Consider the following 22,224-nt stretch of genomic DNA (forward strand, 5'->3'; position numbering starts at 1 on the left):
AGCATCCCAGTCTAATCCTCCTGGGAGGTACCACTCTTATTTAATTGCCTTGTCTTTCATGTTGAGTTTATTGACATTTTTAAAGGCCACATTTTAAAGGAGACACACTTTTAAAGGCCCATTGTCACCCTGGCTTCTTTCTTATTCAGGAACTACTGATATAATCAGAGGGAACTAGACGGGACAGTGAAAGACACAGGGCTCAAAATACCTTTTACCTAAAAAAATAAAATGAACAAACCGGCACTATCTACCATCTTGGCCGGACAGTGCAGATATGAAATAAATACTTTGCAGGGAGGGGTGCTGTGGAAAGGGTGACTCTGAAAGCCTAGGCACATGCAACATATCCATATCTCTATAAGGCCTTTCTCCTTGGCCTTCCTGAATGAGTGAGTGCTTTTTAGGGGCCTCTGATGTGTTCCACATGGCTAATTTTCCACCAAGACCTTTGAAGTTTGCCTGCTCTCCTCTCAATAACTTTAACTTCACCCCACATGACAGTTATTGCTTCTTAGAAATGAATATGCAGAACCTTGAACAATAAGCCACTTTCTCCTTTTATCCCTAGTAATTAATCAAATGCAATAACAACACAAAAGTAACAACTCAGGTGAAAAGAAAACTCACTTATGTCTTCAATGTCCAGTCAATATTGCTGAATGGGAGAACAGTATGTACTCTACTATATACAGATACGCTTTGTTTTGTTTTATTTGTTTTTCATCCATGCACTGTGTAACAGCTATCACAACAACATTTCCAAACAGGCATATGTAGAAGGAGCAAATGTTCAGTCATGACTGGAACAGGATGGTGCAAGCCATGGATGCCTTTGAAAATAAAACTGACAGACAATCCCAAGCAACATCAACATGGGACGGGGACATGTATTAATGCAAATGGAAAAGGACGATGTGGTTTTTGAATGGGGTTATTGTTCCTGTATGCATAGGGGATGGCAGGTGGACAGGAGGAACAGGGCGGGGAGGGGGCGCCTGGGGGTTTAGCTGGGCTGGATGCCAGAAGAAGGGCCTTGCTTATCATGGTCCAGAGCTAAACAGATGAGAAAGAAAGCATTTTGCATGTTCCTGGGAATCTAGGCACGTTTTCCTTGTACCTGTTAAACAAGAGTGCCAGGCATCACATCCTTAAATGTCAGACTACATCTAAAAACATCAGATTTCCTGGCTCCATTCCACTCTCATGCTTCTTCTTGGAGGCAGCTTCACCTCTGCTCACATTCTGGAGATACGCATGAACTTTGGTAATACAATGAAGACATGCTTCTTTCTTCTTCCATGCCCCAATGTTTTCTTAATCCAAAATAATTTTTAAAGTGGTTGGGGAAGGTGAGGGGGAATCTCAGTGATTTAGATTTTGACCAAAAACCCATTTACATTTGGATGGTTTCACTTCCCACAAAGAAAAGCAACAACCCTGACCCTCCCAACGAAACAAAACACAACAAAATAACAAAAACAAAGCCAAACATCAACTACCTCCCCAGCCCCTCTGAAAACAAAATCAAAATCAAGAAAACAAATCAAAGCCTTAAGGATTTATGAACCTGGAAAGAGTGCAGCCCTTCTAAGACTGAGCTGCAAAGATGGCCCTGCCTCCGTGCCTTGTTCAACATGATGATGCCCCTGGGAGTGGGAGGTGATCGTTTTTGACTTCGGCCCTAGTACAGAGAGTTATGCTCTTGAAGCTGGATTCCATCAGCAGGTAAGTGAACATGACAAATGTCAGTTTCCTCTGTTCGTTATACATAATTTTTTATGTATATATATATGTATATATATATATATATATATAAATTTACTATATCTGATAGTTCCTTTAGAAGCCTTTTATGTGGCAGTAGGCCTCCAGGGAGGAGAAGAAAATGTACAAGAGCCACAGGAGCACAAAGAGGCAGGATGTGAGGAGCTTGGCAGTCCGGGGCCCACCCAGCTCACCTCCGATTTCTGGCCTCCGCCGATACAGCAGCACCCCCACATTGATGAAAGCAAAGATGGTGAAGAGAGTGACAGAGAAAGCTAGCGTGCCAGGGGACACTTTGAACTGTTCCCCATTGGCTGCGTGGTAGATGGCAGCGATGGACCAGGCCACACCGATTCCCAGGAAGACGTTCACCGCGTTGCTGCCCGTGACGTTACCTATGGAGGCGTCTGCATACTGGTCCTGTGTGGCTGCCACTTTGCTGGCAAATGTGTCTGCAGAGGAAGAAGAGAGTAGGTGATAATCAACATTTCAGAGATGTCTTTAGAGTGCTGCAAGCTTTAGCTGTGTACTCTAGGATCCAACCCTTGATATAAACCCAGTGACCAAGAACTGGCTTTGATGTTCCTTTGAATCAGATTCATGGGATGGAAAGAACAGGATCTAGATATTGGGAGTCAAGGGTTCACTGCTGGCTGCGTTGTGGACTGACAAAGTGATCTTGGTCAAGTTCTGTATCCACAGATAGTGCGGTTCTTTGTAATATTGAGTTTGCAGGGCAGGGTTTTTTTTAGAAAGTAGTCACAGCTCACCTACATCAGAATCAAGTGAGGTTCTTTTAAGGAGTGAGTATTGCAAGGTGCCATGCAGCTGTGCTGGTCGTAATGACAGCGGCCCAGGAATCGATTTAACTGTATCCTAAAAGATTCTACATCACCAAAGTTTGGAAGCAGCTGCTGGAGGGTATTACTAAAAGATGCTGTATCCGCAGCTCTGGTTTATAGATGAGAAAGTGAAGATGTCAGGGGAAATTTTTCAAGATTCAAGAGCAAGCCAATAGTGGAACTGAAAAGAATTGAACTATAATAGCATAGCTGGCCTTTGCTTAGATCCTTATGACTAAGAAAGCAGATTCAGCCGTATTACTGCATTGACTGTGATGGTAATTTTATGAGGTGAGGGAAGGAGGCTTAGAGATGACAAGTAGTGGATGCCGCATCACAACTAGGAAAAACCATGTTAGGTTTACAGCACCCGCCTCATATCTTCAGGGTTAATCCTTTCTCATTCTGCTCTTTTACCTTTCACTGTGCTGTGGACACCAATGACCATTTTCAAAGCCCTTATTTACTAATAATCCTGAGTGTATCTTTTTCTGATGATACAAAAATCTTGGTCCACTACAGAAGGTTGAACAACAGTGACTTAGACTTCTCGATGAATAGAACACAGGGGTTTAGAGCCAATTTGAACCAGGGGACTTCAGATTCTGCCTTCACAGCTGACTGTGTGTCTCCGGAAGATTACCTAACTTGGCTGGGCCTCAATTTCCTAATCTGTTAAATGGGGATAGAGCTGCTCACTTCAGAGTGCTGTTGTTAAGCTGAAATACTGCATGTAAATAAAATGCTTTTGATACTTTTTGGCAAAAAGTAGGAGACGTTCTTTTTGTTGTTTTGGAAACACAACATAAACCAAGCAGGCTAGATGAGTTTAAAAGTTGGAGTGGGGTCTGAAATAGCTTCCTGTATTAATCATGTAAACAGATTTTGCAACATATTAAATTTCTTGTCTATATGATGCCAAGTTACATCAATGTCCTGGCTGGGCACAGTGGCTCACACCTATAATCCCAGCACTTCGGGAGGCCAAGGTGGGCAGATCACTTGAGGTCAGGAGTTTGAGACCAGCCTGGCCAACATGGTGAAACCTCATCTCTATACTAAAAACACATACACAAAATTAGCCAGGCATGGTGGTGAGCACCTGCAATCCCAGCTTCTTGGGAGACTGAGGCATGAGAATTGCTTGAACACAGGAGGTGGAGTTTGAAATGAGCCGAAATCATGCCACTACACTCCAGCCTGGGGGGGATTCCATCTCAAAAAAAAAAAAAAAAAAACCCAAAACAAACCTTTCAGCTACCTTGCACAGTAGGTTAATAGCAGATATTAATAACTGTCAAATTGAACTTATTTTCAAAGCCAGTAACAGTAAACGTTAAATGATTATGAAGTGTTGTGTTATCAGCTCTGGCTCTCCTGAGGTCCCGGACATGCTCTGATAATGTCTGTAGTTCTACGATACCTGAACTAGTCTCTTCTCTCTGTTGCTATGCCATTGCCACCATCCTTCCTCGGTAAATGTCCAGTGGGGAAGAAACATACAGTATGGAAGTTTATATCAGCCCATGGGTTTGCCTGCTTTACAGTGGCTGAGGTTTTTTAGACTACTCAAAGGCTACTGCATCTGCAGTAGTTCACATTCTCTCTGAAAGGGAGTTGGTCGACCCTGAAGGCCTATCTCATTGATTCTGCCCTCTGCCTGTGATGGAAAGCAGACTTGATTATTATTTCATAATTAAAGAAGTAGGCAAATACTGCTTATTCCATGCCAGGCACTATGCTACACAGGCGACATGTATCTTCTGATTCAAACCTCTCGCAAGCATTATGGGCTAGATGTCATTATTCCCCTTTCATGATATGGTAAACTGTGACATTGTGGTATTATGCCTCTTGGATAGAGTCTTAGTCTGCAGAATGTGAATTTTCAAACCAAAGTCTGATTTCAGAGCCCATCTCAGTCCATACCACATGGCCCTTCTAGGAAGCCCAAAAAGCCTGAAGTTTTTCTTTCCTCTTAGTTTATTTCAGGTGGCCCTATTCCTTGCACTCAAACTCTGAAGCAGGTGCTTATCCAATGCTGTTTCCTGTATCAGGAGAACAAAGACTGCAGAACTTATGGGCAGTTTGTGAATCCAGACTCCTGGATTTGTGCTGCTATGTGCATTCATGATCACACATTCATGCAGCCTGGTCAGCTATCACAGACTGGTAAGCAAAAGCAAAGCGAGACAAATCTTAATGGTTTCTTGTAGTTCAGTTATTAAAAGTTAATAGAAACGGGGCAGCAGCAGCCTCAAAAAGAAAAAAAAAAAGGATGTTGTTTCGTTTTCTTTTCTGAGGTCAGGCAGTGGAGCAAGGGAAGTAAAGGAACAAGAGTCCGAGGCAGGAGAAAGCAGCTTCCAGCTCAGCTGCTGCTGAGGAACACCTGAGGTGTTATTCTGAGCTGAAATAGCTGGGAGCACTTGCTGCTGGTGAACAGATGGCCATGTTAGGTAGGCAGTTAAGGGGATGGTATTCCCTCTGTATGCTACAAGGACAAGTGACCTGGAGCCGTTCCATAGCACACTCCTGCTTACCTCCCCTGGCACCTGGTACATTGCACATTGGACTTCCTGGGTACCCCATATCTACTCAGGAACTCTGGGCTTTCTGGGTGGCACCTTTGCTGCTGTACCAGAAGGAAAGGAAGTTTAAAATGGAAGACTCCTGGGTCTGGGGACACAAAGCACCCAAACCAGTCCTTTAGGCTGACATGGAGGGCCCACTGGGTATGCAAGGATTTCCTCTCCCTGAAGCCATTTATCAGTAGCCTATTAATATGAATGTTGCATGAAGATTCTTTCTTAAAAGGTTCTAATTTTCAGATGTCTTTTTTTTTTTAATTTCCTAAAAGTTAACAGCTGAAGTGACTAGCTTGTCACGAGATAAAACATGTTTTTGGCTACTTTGTGTCTCATAGGTTTTATTTACTTGGGTTAGACATCAGGCCTTTGGTCTGTTTTTATTTTCAATTCAAAAGCAATGAAAAAAAAAATGCCGTAGGAACACAGGCAAATCCGAACCATTAACCTTAGTTCCAACAGACAGAAATCTGTTTTCCAACTGAAGTGCGATGGATTCTCCCCAAATTACCTTTTATTGCAGCTATGTTGTTCAGCACATAGGGCAACACATCACGTACCATATGTTAGGAGCTGCCAAGCCCTGCCCTGAATGTTAAGCCTGTAACTTACCTATGGTTAAACCAGGAAAATGCCATTTCCTAACAAAATCAAAGAAATAACTACTGCCTTGGGCTCGAAGGGGATATAATAATATTTAGAGGTTGGTCCATTAGATAAAAACATGTCTGAATTAGATTTCCAATGCGACTGACACAAACTATGTTGATACTAACATGTGTTTTTCCCTTCCTATATGTCTCTGGGTAGGTTTTTAATAGGTTTTGCTATTAACTCCCGCCTTGAATTCTAATGAATTTTAGATCAGTCAGACAGTTTTAGACTTCTAGTTCTGTCTCCTTGATATAGATGACTATAAATCAGTAAGAAGAAAGACTGTCGAGGCAGCATGCTGGAATTAAACTACACATCACAAAGTCAGGACATAATTGTTCTTTGCACACCTGTCTCGAGTTCATGGTATATAACCTTGTTCAAGTCATCAGGTCAATATGCAAACATAGGCCAATACCCTCTGCCTTTCCTCCAGCAATGATTCTTTGCTTAAATTTCTCAAACATTATTGCTAGTTATAGGCTAAGCCTGAAACATCTCCTCTGTAAAGAAGGTGGCTCTCACAGGTCCATCCTGCAGGATGGACGCAGGGATTATATATCATCTGGAGCAAGGGTTTCACCCCAGATAGTTCATCTTATTCTTGGTTTCTTAGTGTTCTTTGGGGACCAGCTGTTAAACTGTCAAGTGGTTCATGGCCAGGAACTGACACCAACGGTTTTAAGAGGAGTCCATCCTGGTTATGAAGGTCTGCTTGCTTTTCCCAGAAACCCGACCTTGATATATTCATTCATTGACAATGAAAGAAGCAGCTGAGGTGTACAGAGCTTCATGGTGTAGTAGTGGAAGAAGCCCCATCAAAGAGACCCTAGGTTCTTCCAACTATCTATGTGTTCTCGGCAAGTCACTTCACTTTTTTTAGATTCCAGTTTCCTCGTTTAATTAGAGTATCTCTAAGACTCTTTATAACTTGACTGTTTGGGTGGTGCACAGAATACATTAAAATACTAAATTTATATTCAATGTGTGATTTTGGTGGTCTTTTTTGATAGGAGTTTGTACATGGCCACTCTTTACAGTAATTAACTGATTATAACTATCTTATTGTGAAGAATAAATGACTTAAATGAAATATTTGAGGATCCTAGGAAGATCTCAAGACCTGAAGATACTACCTTTGATCAAACTATGACAGTATTTATGAATTTAAACTACATGGCACAGTTACTTACCTTTTAAAATTAGGTAAGAGGCCAGGCGCGGTGGCACACTCCTGTAATCCCAGCACTTTGGGAGGCTGAGGCAGGTGAATCATAATGTTAGGAATTCGAGACCAGCCTGGCCAACATGGCAAAAACCTGTATCTACTAAAAATACAAAAAATTAGCTGGGCGTGGTGGCAGGCACCTGTAATCCCAGCTACTGGAGAGGCTGAGGCAGGAGAATCACTTGAACCCAGGAGGCGGAGTTGCAGTGAGCCAAGATTGCGTCACTGCAGTCCAGCCAGGGTGACAGAGCGAGACTCCTTCTCAAAAAGAAAATTAAGAAATGTTGGTAAAATTATCTACTTCAATCACTCTGGCCAAGCTTGTCCAGCCTGCCTTATTTTGTTGTCATTGTTCTGTTTTGTTTTGCTTTAGGCTTTTTGCAGGCTGAAGCCATGGTTTTTAGTTTCTGTGTCTAGTGATAAGTGGAAACGAGGAGTGAGGAAGGGGCTTAACCAGCCCAACCAGCAGCAGAAACGAAGAACCCATGACTGTATTCTCTCTCGGACATCTCTGCTAGACGCATTTAATCAGACTCTCTGAGGAAGAGATACAGAAATATACCTTTTACCAAGTGGCTTAGGTTGTTCTTGTTGATACCAAGGCTTGAGAACCACAGCTGTAAGACACGGGAAGTGGAGATACCACTCCAAGCACCCACAGCTCAGGTGCCTTCCTGCGAGTAATAGATGTTTGACTTTCAGGGAAGCAGCTAATCAGGAAGAAGTAAGGAGAAGCTGGTTTCTCTTAGAAACATTGATGCCCTCAGCTATAGTGGTTATTTTGCTCATAAAACAACGTGCGTGGGCTTGGTGGAGATGCTGTGGCTGCTTAATTGCAGCTCCTTCTACTCCTAATATAGTTATTCTCCTATTTTTTAAAAAAACCCTGTTCCAGTACAGCTACCCTGAAAGGCCAAATGAGGGAGGACCTACCTAAATTGGTTGAATTCTGCTGCTCTGTTTGCTAGATTGGAAACTTATCTACTTCATAGGGTTTTGAAATAAATGAGAATAGGGCCTGGCACTTAATGAGTGTTCAGTATTATTAGCTATTTTTATACTACAACAGAGCCAGATCCCAAGAGAATCCATACATGGTAGGGAATTCTGACTATTGCCAATAATTCTGTACTTTTAAGGAGTTATAACGCCCTTTAAAAATTATTAACTTGACGATCCTTTGCATTTAAAAGCATGGGCTGGGTGCAGTGGCTCACGTCTGTGAGGCCAAGCTGTCTCACAGCTGAGGTGGGTGGATCACGAGGTCAGGAGGCCAAGACCATCCTGGTTAACATGGTGAAACCTCGTCTCTACTAAAAATATGAAAAATGAGCTGGGCGTTGTGGTTTGTGCCTGTAATCCCAGCTACTTGGGAGGCTAGGGCAGGAGAATCACTTGAACCCGGGAGGCAGAGGTTGCAGTGAGCTGAGATTGCATCTCAAAAAATAAAATGTGATAGAGCTTAAAATTCTTAATTATTTTACTTTGAAAATTTCATATAATCAAAGTCATTAAAAGAGCTCTTTTGGTTTAAAGCCTAAATCTTACTAATGGCTGTAAGGTAGTAAGGTAGGTGTCTTTGCTTCAACAACATATATATTCCTCTCTCTTTTTTCTTTCTTCCCTTCTATGCCATCATCTGTCTTGCTGTTTTAGAATTAAAAGAGAAATATTCTTTACTCATGTGCTTGTTCTGCTGTCACTGAAGACCTTAAACAAGCATTTGCCTTGGGTGATATTTATTTGCTCAAGTAAATAGAAAACCATGTGCGTGCCAGTGTGCACGCTCACTCTCTCTCTCTCTCTCTCTCTCTCTCTCTCTCTCTCTCTCTCTCACACACACACACACACACACACACACACACACACTCTTCACTAGTTCATGTGAAAAGAATCATCATTTGGCTTCCGAGTGAAGTTCAAGAGGTGAAGGAATTGCTGATGTTTGATTGATTAATAACCAGGCAGATGAGGAGTTGAAAAAAACTGAAGAAGGGAAACACACTGAAAATTTCTGCCTATAAAAGTTGTTCCTGAAGAGAGTAAAGAAGAAATGGAGACAGTGACATGACCTATTTTTAGAAGAGAGGGAAACAGAGATAAGTAAAAAGTTCAAGAGGACCTGTGTTGGCAGGATCAGAACACCTGCTTCTAGTCATTTTTGTCCCCAGCTACAAATGACAGTAAACAGGACAATTTTTGAAAATGCCAACTTGCTAGCCCCACCTTGAGTTTCTGCTTAATCGGCCTGAGGTGTGGCTGGAACGCTGGTGTTTATCAGAGCTTCTGCAGCCAGACTGAGCCCCACCAACTGACCACTCACAGCCCTGGTTTCTTTGTCCCTCTAAGGAGGACAATGATGCCTCCTCTGGATTAACTGAGGTAGTGAGGTATGGAATTGACTGACACATAGATTTTTTTTTTTAAAGTAGCCATTTTTGTTACTGAACAACAAATGAGCTATTTTTCCTTTTTACATGTTAACTTGAATGTTTGCACTTTGTGGAGGTGCACCTGGGCTTAGTTTTCCTACTTTGTAACTGATATCCTGCTATATTTTAAGTTCAAAGAAAGAAATTTATTCTAATTAAGGGAGAAAAAAATGGAGGTTTATTTTTCAGGGAACACAAAACAGAGAAGTGAAAGGACACGAACCAGCAGGGCAGTGTTATATGATCTACATTCCAAACTGTAAATTGAGTTATGTTCTCTAAAGAAAATGATAGCACTCCACTACACGCACCTAGAATGGAATTATTTTTTGGTGGGATGTTTACAGGTGTCCAAGAGAGGATCCAAGGGCGTTGACAAGGTCTAGATAACTGATACACTTGAAAATGGACAGAGAATCCAAGGAAAATATCAAGAAGCTTCATCATGTTCAACTCCGACTGTGACTACACAATGGGAAAGCAGCTGATCATTTGAAAGAAAATAAATATAATTATTCCACAGAGAAACATCAGGCTGACTCCAAGAGCAAACATGGGTCAGAAACAGATTAAGAAGGAGCTATTTTCATGAAAGACCCCTCATTCTTTAATATCATTAATAGAGATAATTCTCTGATAAAGAAAATTACACTCTACCACGCACATACACAACACTCACTCGCTGGCTCTTGTAAAAAGAATCCTCATGTGGCTTCCAAATGATGTTTTTTTTTTTTGAGTCTTTAAATTCTTGGTGTCCCCTGGCATTACATTTAGGGTGCCTTTATAGTACTTTAAAATGGGCTTGAATGAACCTGTTACTTTAAAAGCAGGTTCATTCAAGCCCATTTTAAAGTACTATTGATATTTTCAACTTTGAGTTGTGATTCTATTACTTTCATAATAACCCTTATTTTAATAATGCAAAGTCTACGAGGGCAAAGAAAAATCATAAGATTTAGTTAAGCAACATTTGGCTAATTTTGAAAAGGAAAAAAGCAAGGGCAAATTTGAGGCTAAAACAAATAGCTGAATTAACTGTCCTTTTCCCAAGCCAGATGGCTTGTGATTATATAGATATAACTGAAACTAACTCTCTGTCCTAAACACAATCTGGGTCTGCCCTGCACAGAACGGTGTCCTCTGGCTTACTTCTCCTGCCTTCCCAATAAGCTCCCTCTTTCTGTTAATCCTCCTTGCATTTGAAGCCTAGTTCTTTCTTCTATGCTTTGTTCTATTTCTGGAACATCCATCTTCTATCCAAATCTCCCCAAATTCTCTTCTCTCCTATTTTAGAGATAGTAAAGACATGGATTCCTCTGTCTTGCTGGAGGTAGAGCAAGCCGAGGAAGATCAGATAAAGAAATTTTACCATAACTTGAAGAAAAATATAAAGAAAACAGAAACATTTATTTTCACCTGGAGGAGCCTTAATGGGTTATGAGGAAACTTCGTTGCCAGCTGGATTATACTGGTGTGATTCTAAGTGTATGTATCTAGACAATACACTGAAGACACCCAACACATGCCTTTCCCCAATGGATAGCCACCTAGTTATTAATTCCATAGAGACATTTTTTTTTTTTTTGAAGAGGCTGCTTTGTGTATTATCACTTCACAAAAATAAGAACACTCTTACAAGTAGGCCACTGCATGCAACCTCAACCCACCACAGGAGGCAGCAGGGGACACTTGAGGACAGGTGAGACTTAAATGGGTTCTGAAAAGTTCCAGTAATTTGTCCATTCTGGCTTCTACCTTGCTGTGATTTGGCGTAAAATTTCTCCCATTATCTCATTCCTACATATTAGTCATATGATACAAAAAAGTGTATGTGTCTGTCAAAACCCTGGAAAGTCTACAAACTATTTGGCCGAGCGGTTCTCTACTTCTGAGGCTCCAGAAGCAATTTTACAAGCATACGAATTCATATAAGTGATTAGAACAGAGTTTCTATGATAGAGAAAAATTAGAAACAATTGTTCATCATTTTTTGAAAAAATAAATTGCAACTTCATATAAAATAGTGTGCAACTGTTAAAGTACAGTAACAAAAACATTCATGACACACTGTTAAGTGAGAAAGCAGGTGATGTAACTATGCCTATTGTCAGTCCATAAAAAAGCATAGGTGAATATTTGCTATATATCTGTATACACATTTTTTGTGTGCAATTTCTTTAAATGTCCCAAGATTTCACAATTTTAAAGGTGCAAATGGCTGGATGTAGATAGTGGTGAGATGGCAGGATTTCTTTTTGTTGTTTGCTTATTAACACTTTCTATTTTATTTACAAAGAACATGTATTTATTGCATGTGCTATTAAAATCTAAAAAATATAGGTTAAAAATAGACGTATAAATAACAGAGTCGATCTAGGAAGGAGTCAGTGGTGGAATTTCAGCCTTTCCCTGGTCCTTTTGATTAATTCAGCAGTTGTAAGTATGTTAGACCAATCCTTGGATGGAAAGCATCCTATATACTATACACAGAACAGGTACCTCTCAAAGGATGCAGCGGGGAGGAGCAAGGAGTGGAATAGAAGAAGAGGAGATAATCTTGACATCAGGATCTGGCCTAGGGTCCAGTGTCAGGAAGGTGCCTAGGACAGTCCACAATATGGAACAAGAATCCTAAAAAGCAACTTCACCCACTATAAAAGTTGACGCAGCACCATCTGGGAAGGGAAGATATGTTTGTGTCTTAATTTTTCCCCAACTACTCCAGTTAAGCACTGAAGGACTGCAGAGCAGCACCAAAATCCTCTCTCTTAATTTTATTTTTTTGTACTGCAACTACCTTTTATTTACTATCAGTAAGTTTTGTTGACTTCAACCCACAAAATTGCTTTGCATAGTTACTTAACCTGACAAATACATTTTGCAAGCTTGTTAAGAGATTCATGTCCTTGAGATGTCTAAGAAGGGGTTGTAATGCCCATCTTTCATCATTTGTACTTCGGCTCTTACTAGATATGTAACTTGTAATGCAAAACCCAGAAATTAGGCATAGAGCTCCACCTAAGCTGCTAAGAATATGCCATGAGACTGATCTTGCAAAATTTTTTCCTTTGTCTCTCTCCCATGCATATAGGACAGCTTCTTGTGGATATTTAACAAATATATTTTGACAAATATCTCTTATTTTTTATAGCTTCTTGTAATTTTCAGAGCACTTCGTGGGTGTTATACTATTTGCCATGCCTGACAATTCTGAGGAGGAAGATGGGTGGGAAGAGTCACCCTTAGTTTCATTTTGTCAGGGGAGGAGACTGAAGTTTCTTTGGCGTTAGATGAATGTGAGCGCATGAGGGATTAGAACCCACATCCTGTGACTCTGGTGTTCAGGTCCTCAGGCTACCAGTCCATTTCCAGGATCCCTCATCAACTTGCCAGATACAACACCTTGTTCTGAACATGATAACACATCTACGCTACCTCACTCTCAGGGCTGCTGTGGGTATCAAAGAGATAAATTATAAAAACATACTTTTAACTTGATGAAACTATACAAATGTATTTAGTATGAAAGCAATTTTTGTGCTAAATGCAAGGGGTCTGCCCTCCTGACACCATCATTAACCATTGGTATCTTAGTGTGATCATTAGTTGGATATTCCAAAGTCATAACTAATCCAGAATATTTAGAATGGGGGGAGAATATTTAGAATGAAGGGTTTGTGGGAGAAGAATCCAGGGCAGTGGGGTACCATCTAGTGAGTAGGTGGGTAGGGGTCATGGAGAAATATTGAGAGCACCAGGTGCCAGAGTGAGAAGGAAAAATAATTCAAAGCCATTATTTGATGTAGAAAGAAAAAAATAACTTTTCACAGTTTCTGAGACTAGACCTGCCTGAGTGAGTCTTGGGGTTGGATGGGGAGACATGGATTAGAGGCTTGACGTGTGATTTGTTAAAGATTAGTGGTGCAAAAAGTCAACGCTCCCTATTAAAATACCTCCTCCCCAAGATAAACACTCTCTATTTCATGACTCCGTGATCTTGTTTTATTTTCTTCCCAACAGTGTTCATCTTCTGTGCTACCTGAAAGTTTATCATATTTTTATAAGTACCAGTCTTATTCCATTGGAGTAGACATATCATCTGTCTTGTTTATCCCCCTACCTCTGCCATGCCAAACACTGGCCAGTACCTAGTGGGTGCTCCTGAAATATCTGTAGAATGAATGAAAAGAAATGCAGAATGGCTTGAAGGCCTATTCTTTGCCACTGGGTCATATAGCTTCTTTGGTTTTAATTTTTTAAAGATGGCATTCATCTCTTTTAATGCCCTTATGAATAGTGTACAGGAAAAACCACTTGAAAATTGGATGATCAAGAATGCCACATGGCTTCAGAGACTCAGTTTGGGCTTCCTAGTTAGCTATTGGCATTGTTAAAGCACAGTGTTTCATTGTGAATATTTCTTGTCACTAGTATTCCACTCTAGACTCATTTTCGTTATAGAAGGTATAGATGAGAAAGCCTAATCTTTACTCTCAGGATAGGAATACCTGACATAGAAGAAAGTTATTGTTAGGTGGTTCTGTGTGGTTTTCCCCATTTCTCCCCAAAGCACAGAATAAAGGGCAGGAAGCACCTCCAGCAACTTCCAGTGTAGCCTCATAGCAAGTGCTGGTTCCCCTCGAGCGAACGGAACTGTGTGGCAGGTGGGTTAGTTTTGGGGTTCTGATTTGCCACACTTCAGCCATCTGAAGGCTTACCATACACAGAATCCTTAAGAGAAGGACATTTTCATGATCATTTGGCATAGCTGTGGTTAGTTGTTGTTTCGCAACTAGAACTCAGGAATCGAATCACAGGCTATGATTAATCCTCTGGTGGGCCCATCTGTGGACCCCAGTAGGGATCATTTTAGTTTGGAGCTACTGCAAGCTTTTCTTGTTATCTTGACCCAGAATTTTTTACAATGATAACCTAAAAATAGCTTATAATTTATAGAAGACTATGCCAAAAAGTTCCCTGGGCTCCAGAGAGGCAGGATGGGGTGGGGAGCAAGCCAGGGAGAGAAAACAAACACAACACACAATTTCTTGATTGTATATAATGCAACCAAAATAAGCTGTTTTCTCCTTGTGCACAAAATAGAGGATTTATAGATGCTGAGCTGAACAAAGGTTATCAAATATGGGCACTAACGGAGTTAGTGTTTTTAGATCATGTGCTGGAAAAGGTAGGTGAACAATGCAAAGCATCTGATTGAAATCCTTTTCTGGAATGAAGCAAAATATAAACAAGTAATACAGAGCTTATGTTTTGCTCTTGAGAAAAGGCAGGATGTAAGGTCCGTGTGCCGAGAAGCAGTGATGAGAGTCCAGCTGGCACTGCGCAGAAATGCCAAGCACCATGATTTCATATCTATAATATGCACTACCCCAAATGGATAATAAAATTTTTTATGGACACATGTAAGCTTTGCCTTTTAAATTGTGTTAGCATTTTATTTGTTCTCTTTTCTAAAAATACCAATGGGCTTAAATTCATTTTGTTTCTCATGCAGGGACCAGACATGGCAATGAAGTTTTGCTTTCTTATAGCCCCTATTTTCTTCTTTTGCATTTAGAAGTGCAAATGTTCATTTTTTGTTCAGGGACCTCATGCACAGAGCCTCTTAGCAATAGGCCTTAGTCTCTGTCCTCTCTTCCTAATAGTTGTGATGGATTCGAATTGATCCAGGAGCCAACATTCAGCATCTACAATGTGATGTGCTGGGGCCAGAAGCTGCATTTGTGAGAGTCGCCACCTTAGCAGTGTGTTGTGATCAACTGACTGAACTGGTCATGGTCATTTGGCATTTAAATATCATTAAACATCAGCTACTGTCCTAAAAGTCCACAGTGCTAATTCTAAGGGTGGGGATCACACATTGATCACACACCCTCCAGCAATTTGTAATATATGAACCAATACTGTTGGGGGCAGGGTAGTGGAATTGTCTTAAAAATATGGACAAATCCATATATATCCAAAGCAATGAAGAACAGAAAAAATCTCATGTAGTTTACAAATATATATATACAGAGATTTTGTGAGGAATAAAATAATTTCAAAATCTTACAGAATCCATGGTAAATTCCGACACTGTCACATAGAGAATCCATGACATTTTTATATTAGAATTGGTCCTTGTGAAAAATGGAGAAAAGACAAACCTATTGAGTCAGAAACTACATCTGGGGCACAGGGTAGAAATGAAGATGACCTGTAAATAGCTGTGAGGCATCTTACTGGGATGATGAAATGTTCTAATGCTCGATTAGGTTAATGCCAGTAAGACTCAGTGAATTTACTAAAAATCATGAAATTGTATGTACTACAAATGGACAAATTTTATGGTATATAAGTGATGCCACCATGAAGTTGTTAAAAGATGCAGACTGAGACAGCATTAAAAAAAATACCACCAGAAAACAGTGGTCCTTGAGATATTGTTTCATTTTTTTTAACTTCTTTTCTTTATTTTTTGAAATAGTGTCTTACTCTGCCACTCAGGCTGAGTGTGATGGGGTGATCATGGCACACTGCAGCCTTAGCCTTCTGGGCTCAAGTGATTCTCCCATCTCAGCCTCCTGAGTAGCTGGGACAATAGGTGCACACCACCATGCCCAGCTAATTTAATTTTTTTTTTTTTTTTGTAGACACAGGATCTCACTATGTTGCCCAGGCTGGTCTTGAACTCCTGGACTCAAGCAATCCTCCTGCCTTGGCCTCCTAAAGTGTAGGGATTACAGACGTGAGCCAGCACACCTGGCTTTTCAAATGTGAAAAAGGCTTTTCACCTTATTTTCAATGTGAAAAAAGCCAGCACACCTGGCTTTTTACCTTCTTTTCAAATGTGAAAAAGGAGAAATAAAAGTCATCAACTCAACATTATTTACAAATCACTTCTTAGAGACTGACACTCTTGTGAATGCTTTTGCTACACTCAATGCACATTCCCTTTGGAATATGCCCTGAGCCTGAAAAGAATGGGAAATTTACATACATTCAGGTAACACATGCATAACACCAACCCTCCAAATACAAAACAAACACACACCTGTACAGCATGATGTTTCTACTAAGTGACCTTGCTCTGGCCGACCTAGGGTATGTAAGAAGGCCTAGATAGAATAGGATAAAATATTTTTAGCTCTCTTCTCTTATACTGTGACTTTTATGGGACTGAGTAAAGTTGGCTGGTACGGGGTTGGGGCACTAATCCAAAGACTCTACAGGACTTTAGATTGGGCAGGACACATGCTGAACATCCCTGTTCCCTGGACCACCTCCTGGTAGATGACATCATTGTTATCATCCTGGTTCCCCTCCAGCTTTGTACTCATTGCCAGGTGCCCATGCAGTACTGCCCTTTGAGAGAAATAAATCAAGGAGTGTAACTACCAACAAAAAAACCCTTAAAAGTATTTAATAAAAAACTCTTCCTTTGAGACACAGAATAAAAGATGCAAACAGCTTTGAAATGGATCTTTCCCAGATGCTTTGGGTCAGCTGCATGCAGCCTATTCCCCACTGTTTTTTAATGTATGATAACAGGCAGTTATGGTGCCATTTATAGAGAAAATCTTGTAAAATCTGGTTTCTAGCTTTCTTTTGTTTCACTCTCTCCTCATAAATTTTTGCCTTTGCAGTCTTCCTTGAACTCTGATGACATCATCTATTCGTGGGAAAGTGAGCTGGAAAGAACAAAGCATTTAAACTCCAGACTACTACTTGCTGGAGTGAGGTTAAGATAAGGTCCCTTGGAAAGTCATTTAAGTGATTAGGGCTGTCCCATGCTGCCCCTCTGGTAGTGTCTCTGGTTGGCCTTGCTTCTTGGCCCTGACTAGAGATCTGAGGGTCCGTTCAGCAGTCCTGAACATTTTTGGTAGGAAAGAAACTTGTTGCTTATTAGGTATGTGAAAACAAAATACATCTGCCCTTTAGAAGTCTCTTGGGGACACTGACACCATAGCCATTGGGAAACACCGGCTCAGGGTAAAGTAACTCTGTTTCCATTTCCATTTAAGCTGATGTGAAATGTAGCCGTCTGGTTAAACACGTATGCATACTGTCACAATGGCACCTCTTGACACTGGCTGTCTGACTTGAAATGCCAGTGTTTAGAGGAGAAAGTATATGGTCAGTGAAACTGCAGGAAACAGAAGCACATTTGGACATGTCCACCTCCCTAGAATTGCTAACACAGGAAAAAATGAAGATAGGCTGAAAATATACTTGGTTTTTCATTTTTCAGCTGCTGCAATGTAGCTAAGGAAAAGATCCCAGGAGGCCTAACTTGTTTATCAGTACCTTGAAACAGAAAGTAAAAGAGATAAAATATTTTTGAGGGTCTACTATATGCTAGGCTCTGTGCTGGGTACTTTATACATTCACTCTCATGTAATTCTTACTACAGCTCTGTGAGATGGATTTTCATGTTTCTATTATTCAGCTTAAGAAACTGGGCTTAGGAGTTAAGCAATTTGCCTGTCAGGGTGTCCTACATCCAGTAAGTAGAGGAGTGAGGGCTGGGTTTGAACACAGGTCAGCCTGACTCTAAAGCTCATGGTCTTTTATACCCCCTTAGTGTGTCGTCATTGCGCTAAGACTATGCATAATTTTTCTGAGACAGATGCTGTGAACTGTCAGTCTGTCTGTGAGCTTTGCACTGAGAACACCAGATCTCTTTGAAGCAGGATGGGATGAGAAGAAGTGATGGAGTTAATCTGATTCTCTGCTGTCCTTCAAGGGAGCTCAGAATTCAGAATGACTGGGTATCATTTCCCATCGGGAACATGTTTGTTGTGAGTGGGCATTTTGGCACTCCCTCCTGACCACATCTCTGCTGTTAAGTGAAGAGTAGACGGAGCATGCTTCCCGGTGAGACCTTAAAATAGTAACCTCTACAGATCCCACTCCTACTTCTGCTTAGAGATCTAGAACCCTGGAACTTAATTTCTGAAGCTGCCAATAAGCCTTTGCGGAGCACGACTGCCAGAAGGGTATCCTCAACATGTGCTTCTTGGGCCTCACTGACCGGTACCTGGCCAGCCGTGTATCACAGCTGTGTTTGGTCTAGCTCGGGAAGACCAAATCTCCCTTTGTGTTCAGATTCATTAGTGGTACGTGGCTGCGCTGATGAGGGTTATCTTGGCATTCTGTTTTTTGCCAGCTGGGTCAGAACTGAACATCTTTCAGGGAATTTCTAGTTGTCTTAGTGTTTAAATTTTGACATACAGGAAATGCTAATAGTTTACGGGTATAGAACTGGATTTTTACGCATTTCTGATTTTTTTTGAAGCGTGGACTCCACTAGGTGTTTTTTATGCTGAAAAGAATAATAGTTCCTGACCACAAAGAGTTTAAATATAATCTTACTGTTGCATGCTTTAAAAATAGAAAATAATAAAATTGAGGTAAAGAGAGAAATTTTAAAAATTCTTATAAAAATTTGTAAGGCATGTTGAAAAGAGTGTAATACTTTAAAAATAAGTCCAAGGTGGAACAATAGAGTAGCTAAGTACCAGACTATAAAAATGAGAGAGAACATGAATTCCACAGTTTACCACCCATAAAAATCTTGGCTAAATATGGAGAAGTCATTTATTCTCTGTGAGTCTTAGTTTCTTCATGTAACACGAGGACACTGGTACTCACTCTCATATAAGCTATTGAGTGACTTTTAGACAGGGCCACTACAGTTACATCCAGGCATATGGTACTCCATATACCTCCAGGAGTGCCACTCAATTATGGGGCCTCTTGGAGTATGCACCATATAACCTGCATCAACATACAAGTTACTTTAGGGTCCACTGAGAAGTAAGCAACAGGGCACAGTAAATTGTGAGTACTTAAATTGAAAACTGAAAATATAACCTATCAATAGCTACTTTGTTTTTCAGTTACCAAAAATAATGTTTTCTAGCACAGTGAACACATAGGAAAAAAAAGATCATTTTCAGAGAAAGGATCTAAGAATCAAAAAAAAAAAAAAAAAGTTGAGAAGAGGCAAAATCGCTTCACATCAGTTAATGACATAACCTAAGTAAGATGAGAACCGAAGGTATATACAGGGCTGATGCCTAGCATATAGGGGAGCTTTGTGGTACATTTTAAAAATGTTTCTTACCTGCTCAAAACTTTTCCCATTTATTCTCATTTTCTGGCGCTTTCTATTCCTTTTGACACTTATTTTAGAGTAGATCTCAGTGTAAATAATGATAATGGTTTCCTGTATTTTATACCAATTTTCAGTTGATACAGTGCTCTGAGATCCATGATATTAATCTTCTTGAAAACTTTGTTTGAATTGCCATGTATTATTATGCTGATTTTACAGGCAAGAAAACTGAGGCTCAGAGAGTCATGAAATGGGTTAAAGCCATGCAGTAAGTGAGGGTTAGAGGTCCGGGTTCCTGAACTGAGGTCTCAAGCTCTTGTCCCTCTGCCTTCTTGGTGCACAGACACCCTACTAAGAGAACACAGTCAGCAACCAGGATGCCCAGTTCTATATCAAGTTCTTCCTATGAAATTCTGAAGTCTAAAAGTGTTGTGATTTTAAAATGACATAGATTTTCCCTAACATACGGTTTTATTATTTTTTTAAAGTTTCTATATACAAAATTAGGGGGATGGTGGAAACCTTCTCCTGCATGCCTTAAAATCTTTAGAGGGAAAGAATTCCTATTTGACAGAATCTAAGGGATAAAAGAATATTCAAGACATAGGAAGGACGCAGAAAATCGTACAATGCCAAGGACTGAGGACAGCCTAGTATATCCAATTTTTAAGCTTTTCTGGCTGGGTAGCAGCCAGCTGGTAACGGGAACTAGTGAGAGAAGTCAGCAAGCATCAGGCACAACCTTCACCAGGATGCTCAGAGAAAGATGAAGGCGAGACTTAACGAGGCAAAAATACCCCTCACTCATCAGTATCTAAGAGTTCTTCCTGCAGTTAAAGGAGAACACTTACTTCTATTTATTTGACTCCAATAGAAACACGAGAGGAAAGGAAAGTCCATATTTTGAATCTGAGATAAAAGCTGGAATGTCCTGGCTCAGTATATGCAAGGCTTATCCAAGTAAATAACTGTAAGCTAAAAGAATGTCCAATGACTAGGTGGGCCCTAGTACAAAAAAGGCTGGGTTCCAAATGCTTCTTCTTATATTTTTTTCCCTTTAATTTTGAACCTGTTTTTCCACAGAAATAATATAACATAGGTACACACCTGTGTTAAGCTACTGTAAAATTCAGCACTGCAGAGTGTACCGAAAGCTTTAAAAGTATTGGCTTGAGGTCTGGGTCTTGGAAGAAGGGATCATAGAAGAGAAAAAAATGAAGAAAAGACCAAAATTTATCTGTCTTCTCATCACAGTTCCCACATAGGTAAAATTATGAAAGAGGAAAATATTTCTGTTCTGAAGTCCTCAGCGCTCTTAAGTTTACTTTTGTCCATTTTTACTATGATAACCTTTTATGTCCTATTCTTCAAGTATAAGTGACACTAAAATCTATTTACCTCCCTCAATAACTTCAATTATTAGCTGTCTCTAGAAGATATTAGGAAAAATGCAATCTGACTAAACCAACTCATACTAATGTGTAAATGACTTACTTGCACATTTATACATACAACTCACATACAGCTACACAATTGTATTACTTCTGTGTTAGCTAGGCACCACTCTAGGAGCTAGGGAAAAAAAGAACAAGGCTTCTCTTCCCATGAAGCTGAAATTTTAGTGGAGAGTTCGACAACAATAACATTCACAAATAAATAAATACAGAAAATAGAGTGAGATAATACAGAAGACTGGTTGACTACTTCACATTTGGTATTATAAAAGGCCTCTTTAAAGGTATCATTTAAGACAAGATGTAACTGAAGACAAAGAACCAGTCTTGTGTAAATGAAGGGGATATGAGACAGCTAGCACAATTCAAAGAAAGGAATGAGCTTGGCATATGGATAGGAAAAAAGGCCAGTGGGCCCAAAGAACAGCAGGCAAGGAGGAGGACAGGGTGCAAAGACGGGCAGGGGCCAAATCATGTCGGTCTTTGTAAGACAGAGTAATGCTTTTCAGAGTTTACCCTAAGTTAAATAAGCCGCTGGAAGATTGTGAACAGTAGTGTGGCCTGCTTTACTGCTTAAAATGATCTCTACCAGAAGCAGGGAGACAGATAGAAGGCACTGCAGAGATCTACACAGGACAGCTGTGTAGACCAGGATGGTGTTGGTAGAGAGATAGGTGGGCTCGATCAAGACACACTTTAAAGGAAAGGTCAGCCGGGCGCGGTGGCTCACACCTATAATCCCAGCACTTTAAAAGGCTGAGATGAGTGGATCACCTAAGGTCAGGAGTTTGAGACCAGCCTGACCAGTATGGTAAAGCCCTATATCTACTAAAAAGACAAAAATTAGCCAGGCATGGTGGCATGCGCCTGTAGTCCCAGCTACTCAGGAGGCTGAGATAGAAGAATTGCTTGAACCCGGGAGGCAGAGGTGGCAGTGAGCCGAGATCACACCACTGCACTCCAGACTGGGCAACAGAGCGAGGCTCTGTCTCAAAAAATATATAAATAAAATTAAAAAGTAAAATAAAGGAAAGGTCTGCAGGACCTTTGACCATGGAGAAGAGGAATAAGGAATTAAGGATACTTGGATGCATGATGACTTGTTCTCCTAAGAAAGGCAAGATCTGGAAAGAATAGGT

General features: G+C 40.5%; 1 protein-coding gene across 2 annotated transcripts in view; it reads right to left on the reverse strand.

The window, feature by feature from the left end:
- Positions 1-686: 686 nt before the first annotated feature.
- The window catches only part of LOC108307273 (sodium/calcium exchanger 1), a 63,728-nt gene continuing 42,190 nt past the window's right edge, over positions 687-22,224 (reverse strand). For both annotated transcript variants that reach the window (XM_017532608.2, XM_017532600.2), the window contains exon 8: positions 687-2,219. In XM_017532608.2, coding sequence (XP_017388097.1) covers positions 1,843-2,219 — 377 coding nt within the window. In that variant the 3' untranslated portion in view covers positions 687-1,842. The remainder of the gene's footprint in view (positions 2,220-22,224) is intronic.

The sequence above is a fragment of the Cebus imitator genome, unplaced genomic scaffold (genome assembly GCF_001604975.1).
Source record: "Cebus imitator isolate Cc_AM_T3 unplaced genomic scaffold, Cebus_imitator-1.0 Scaffold77, whole genome shotgun sequence".
NCBI classification, from domain to species: Eukaryota; Metazoa; Chordata; class Mammalia; order Primates; family Cebidae; genus Cebus; species Cebus imitator.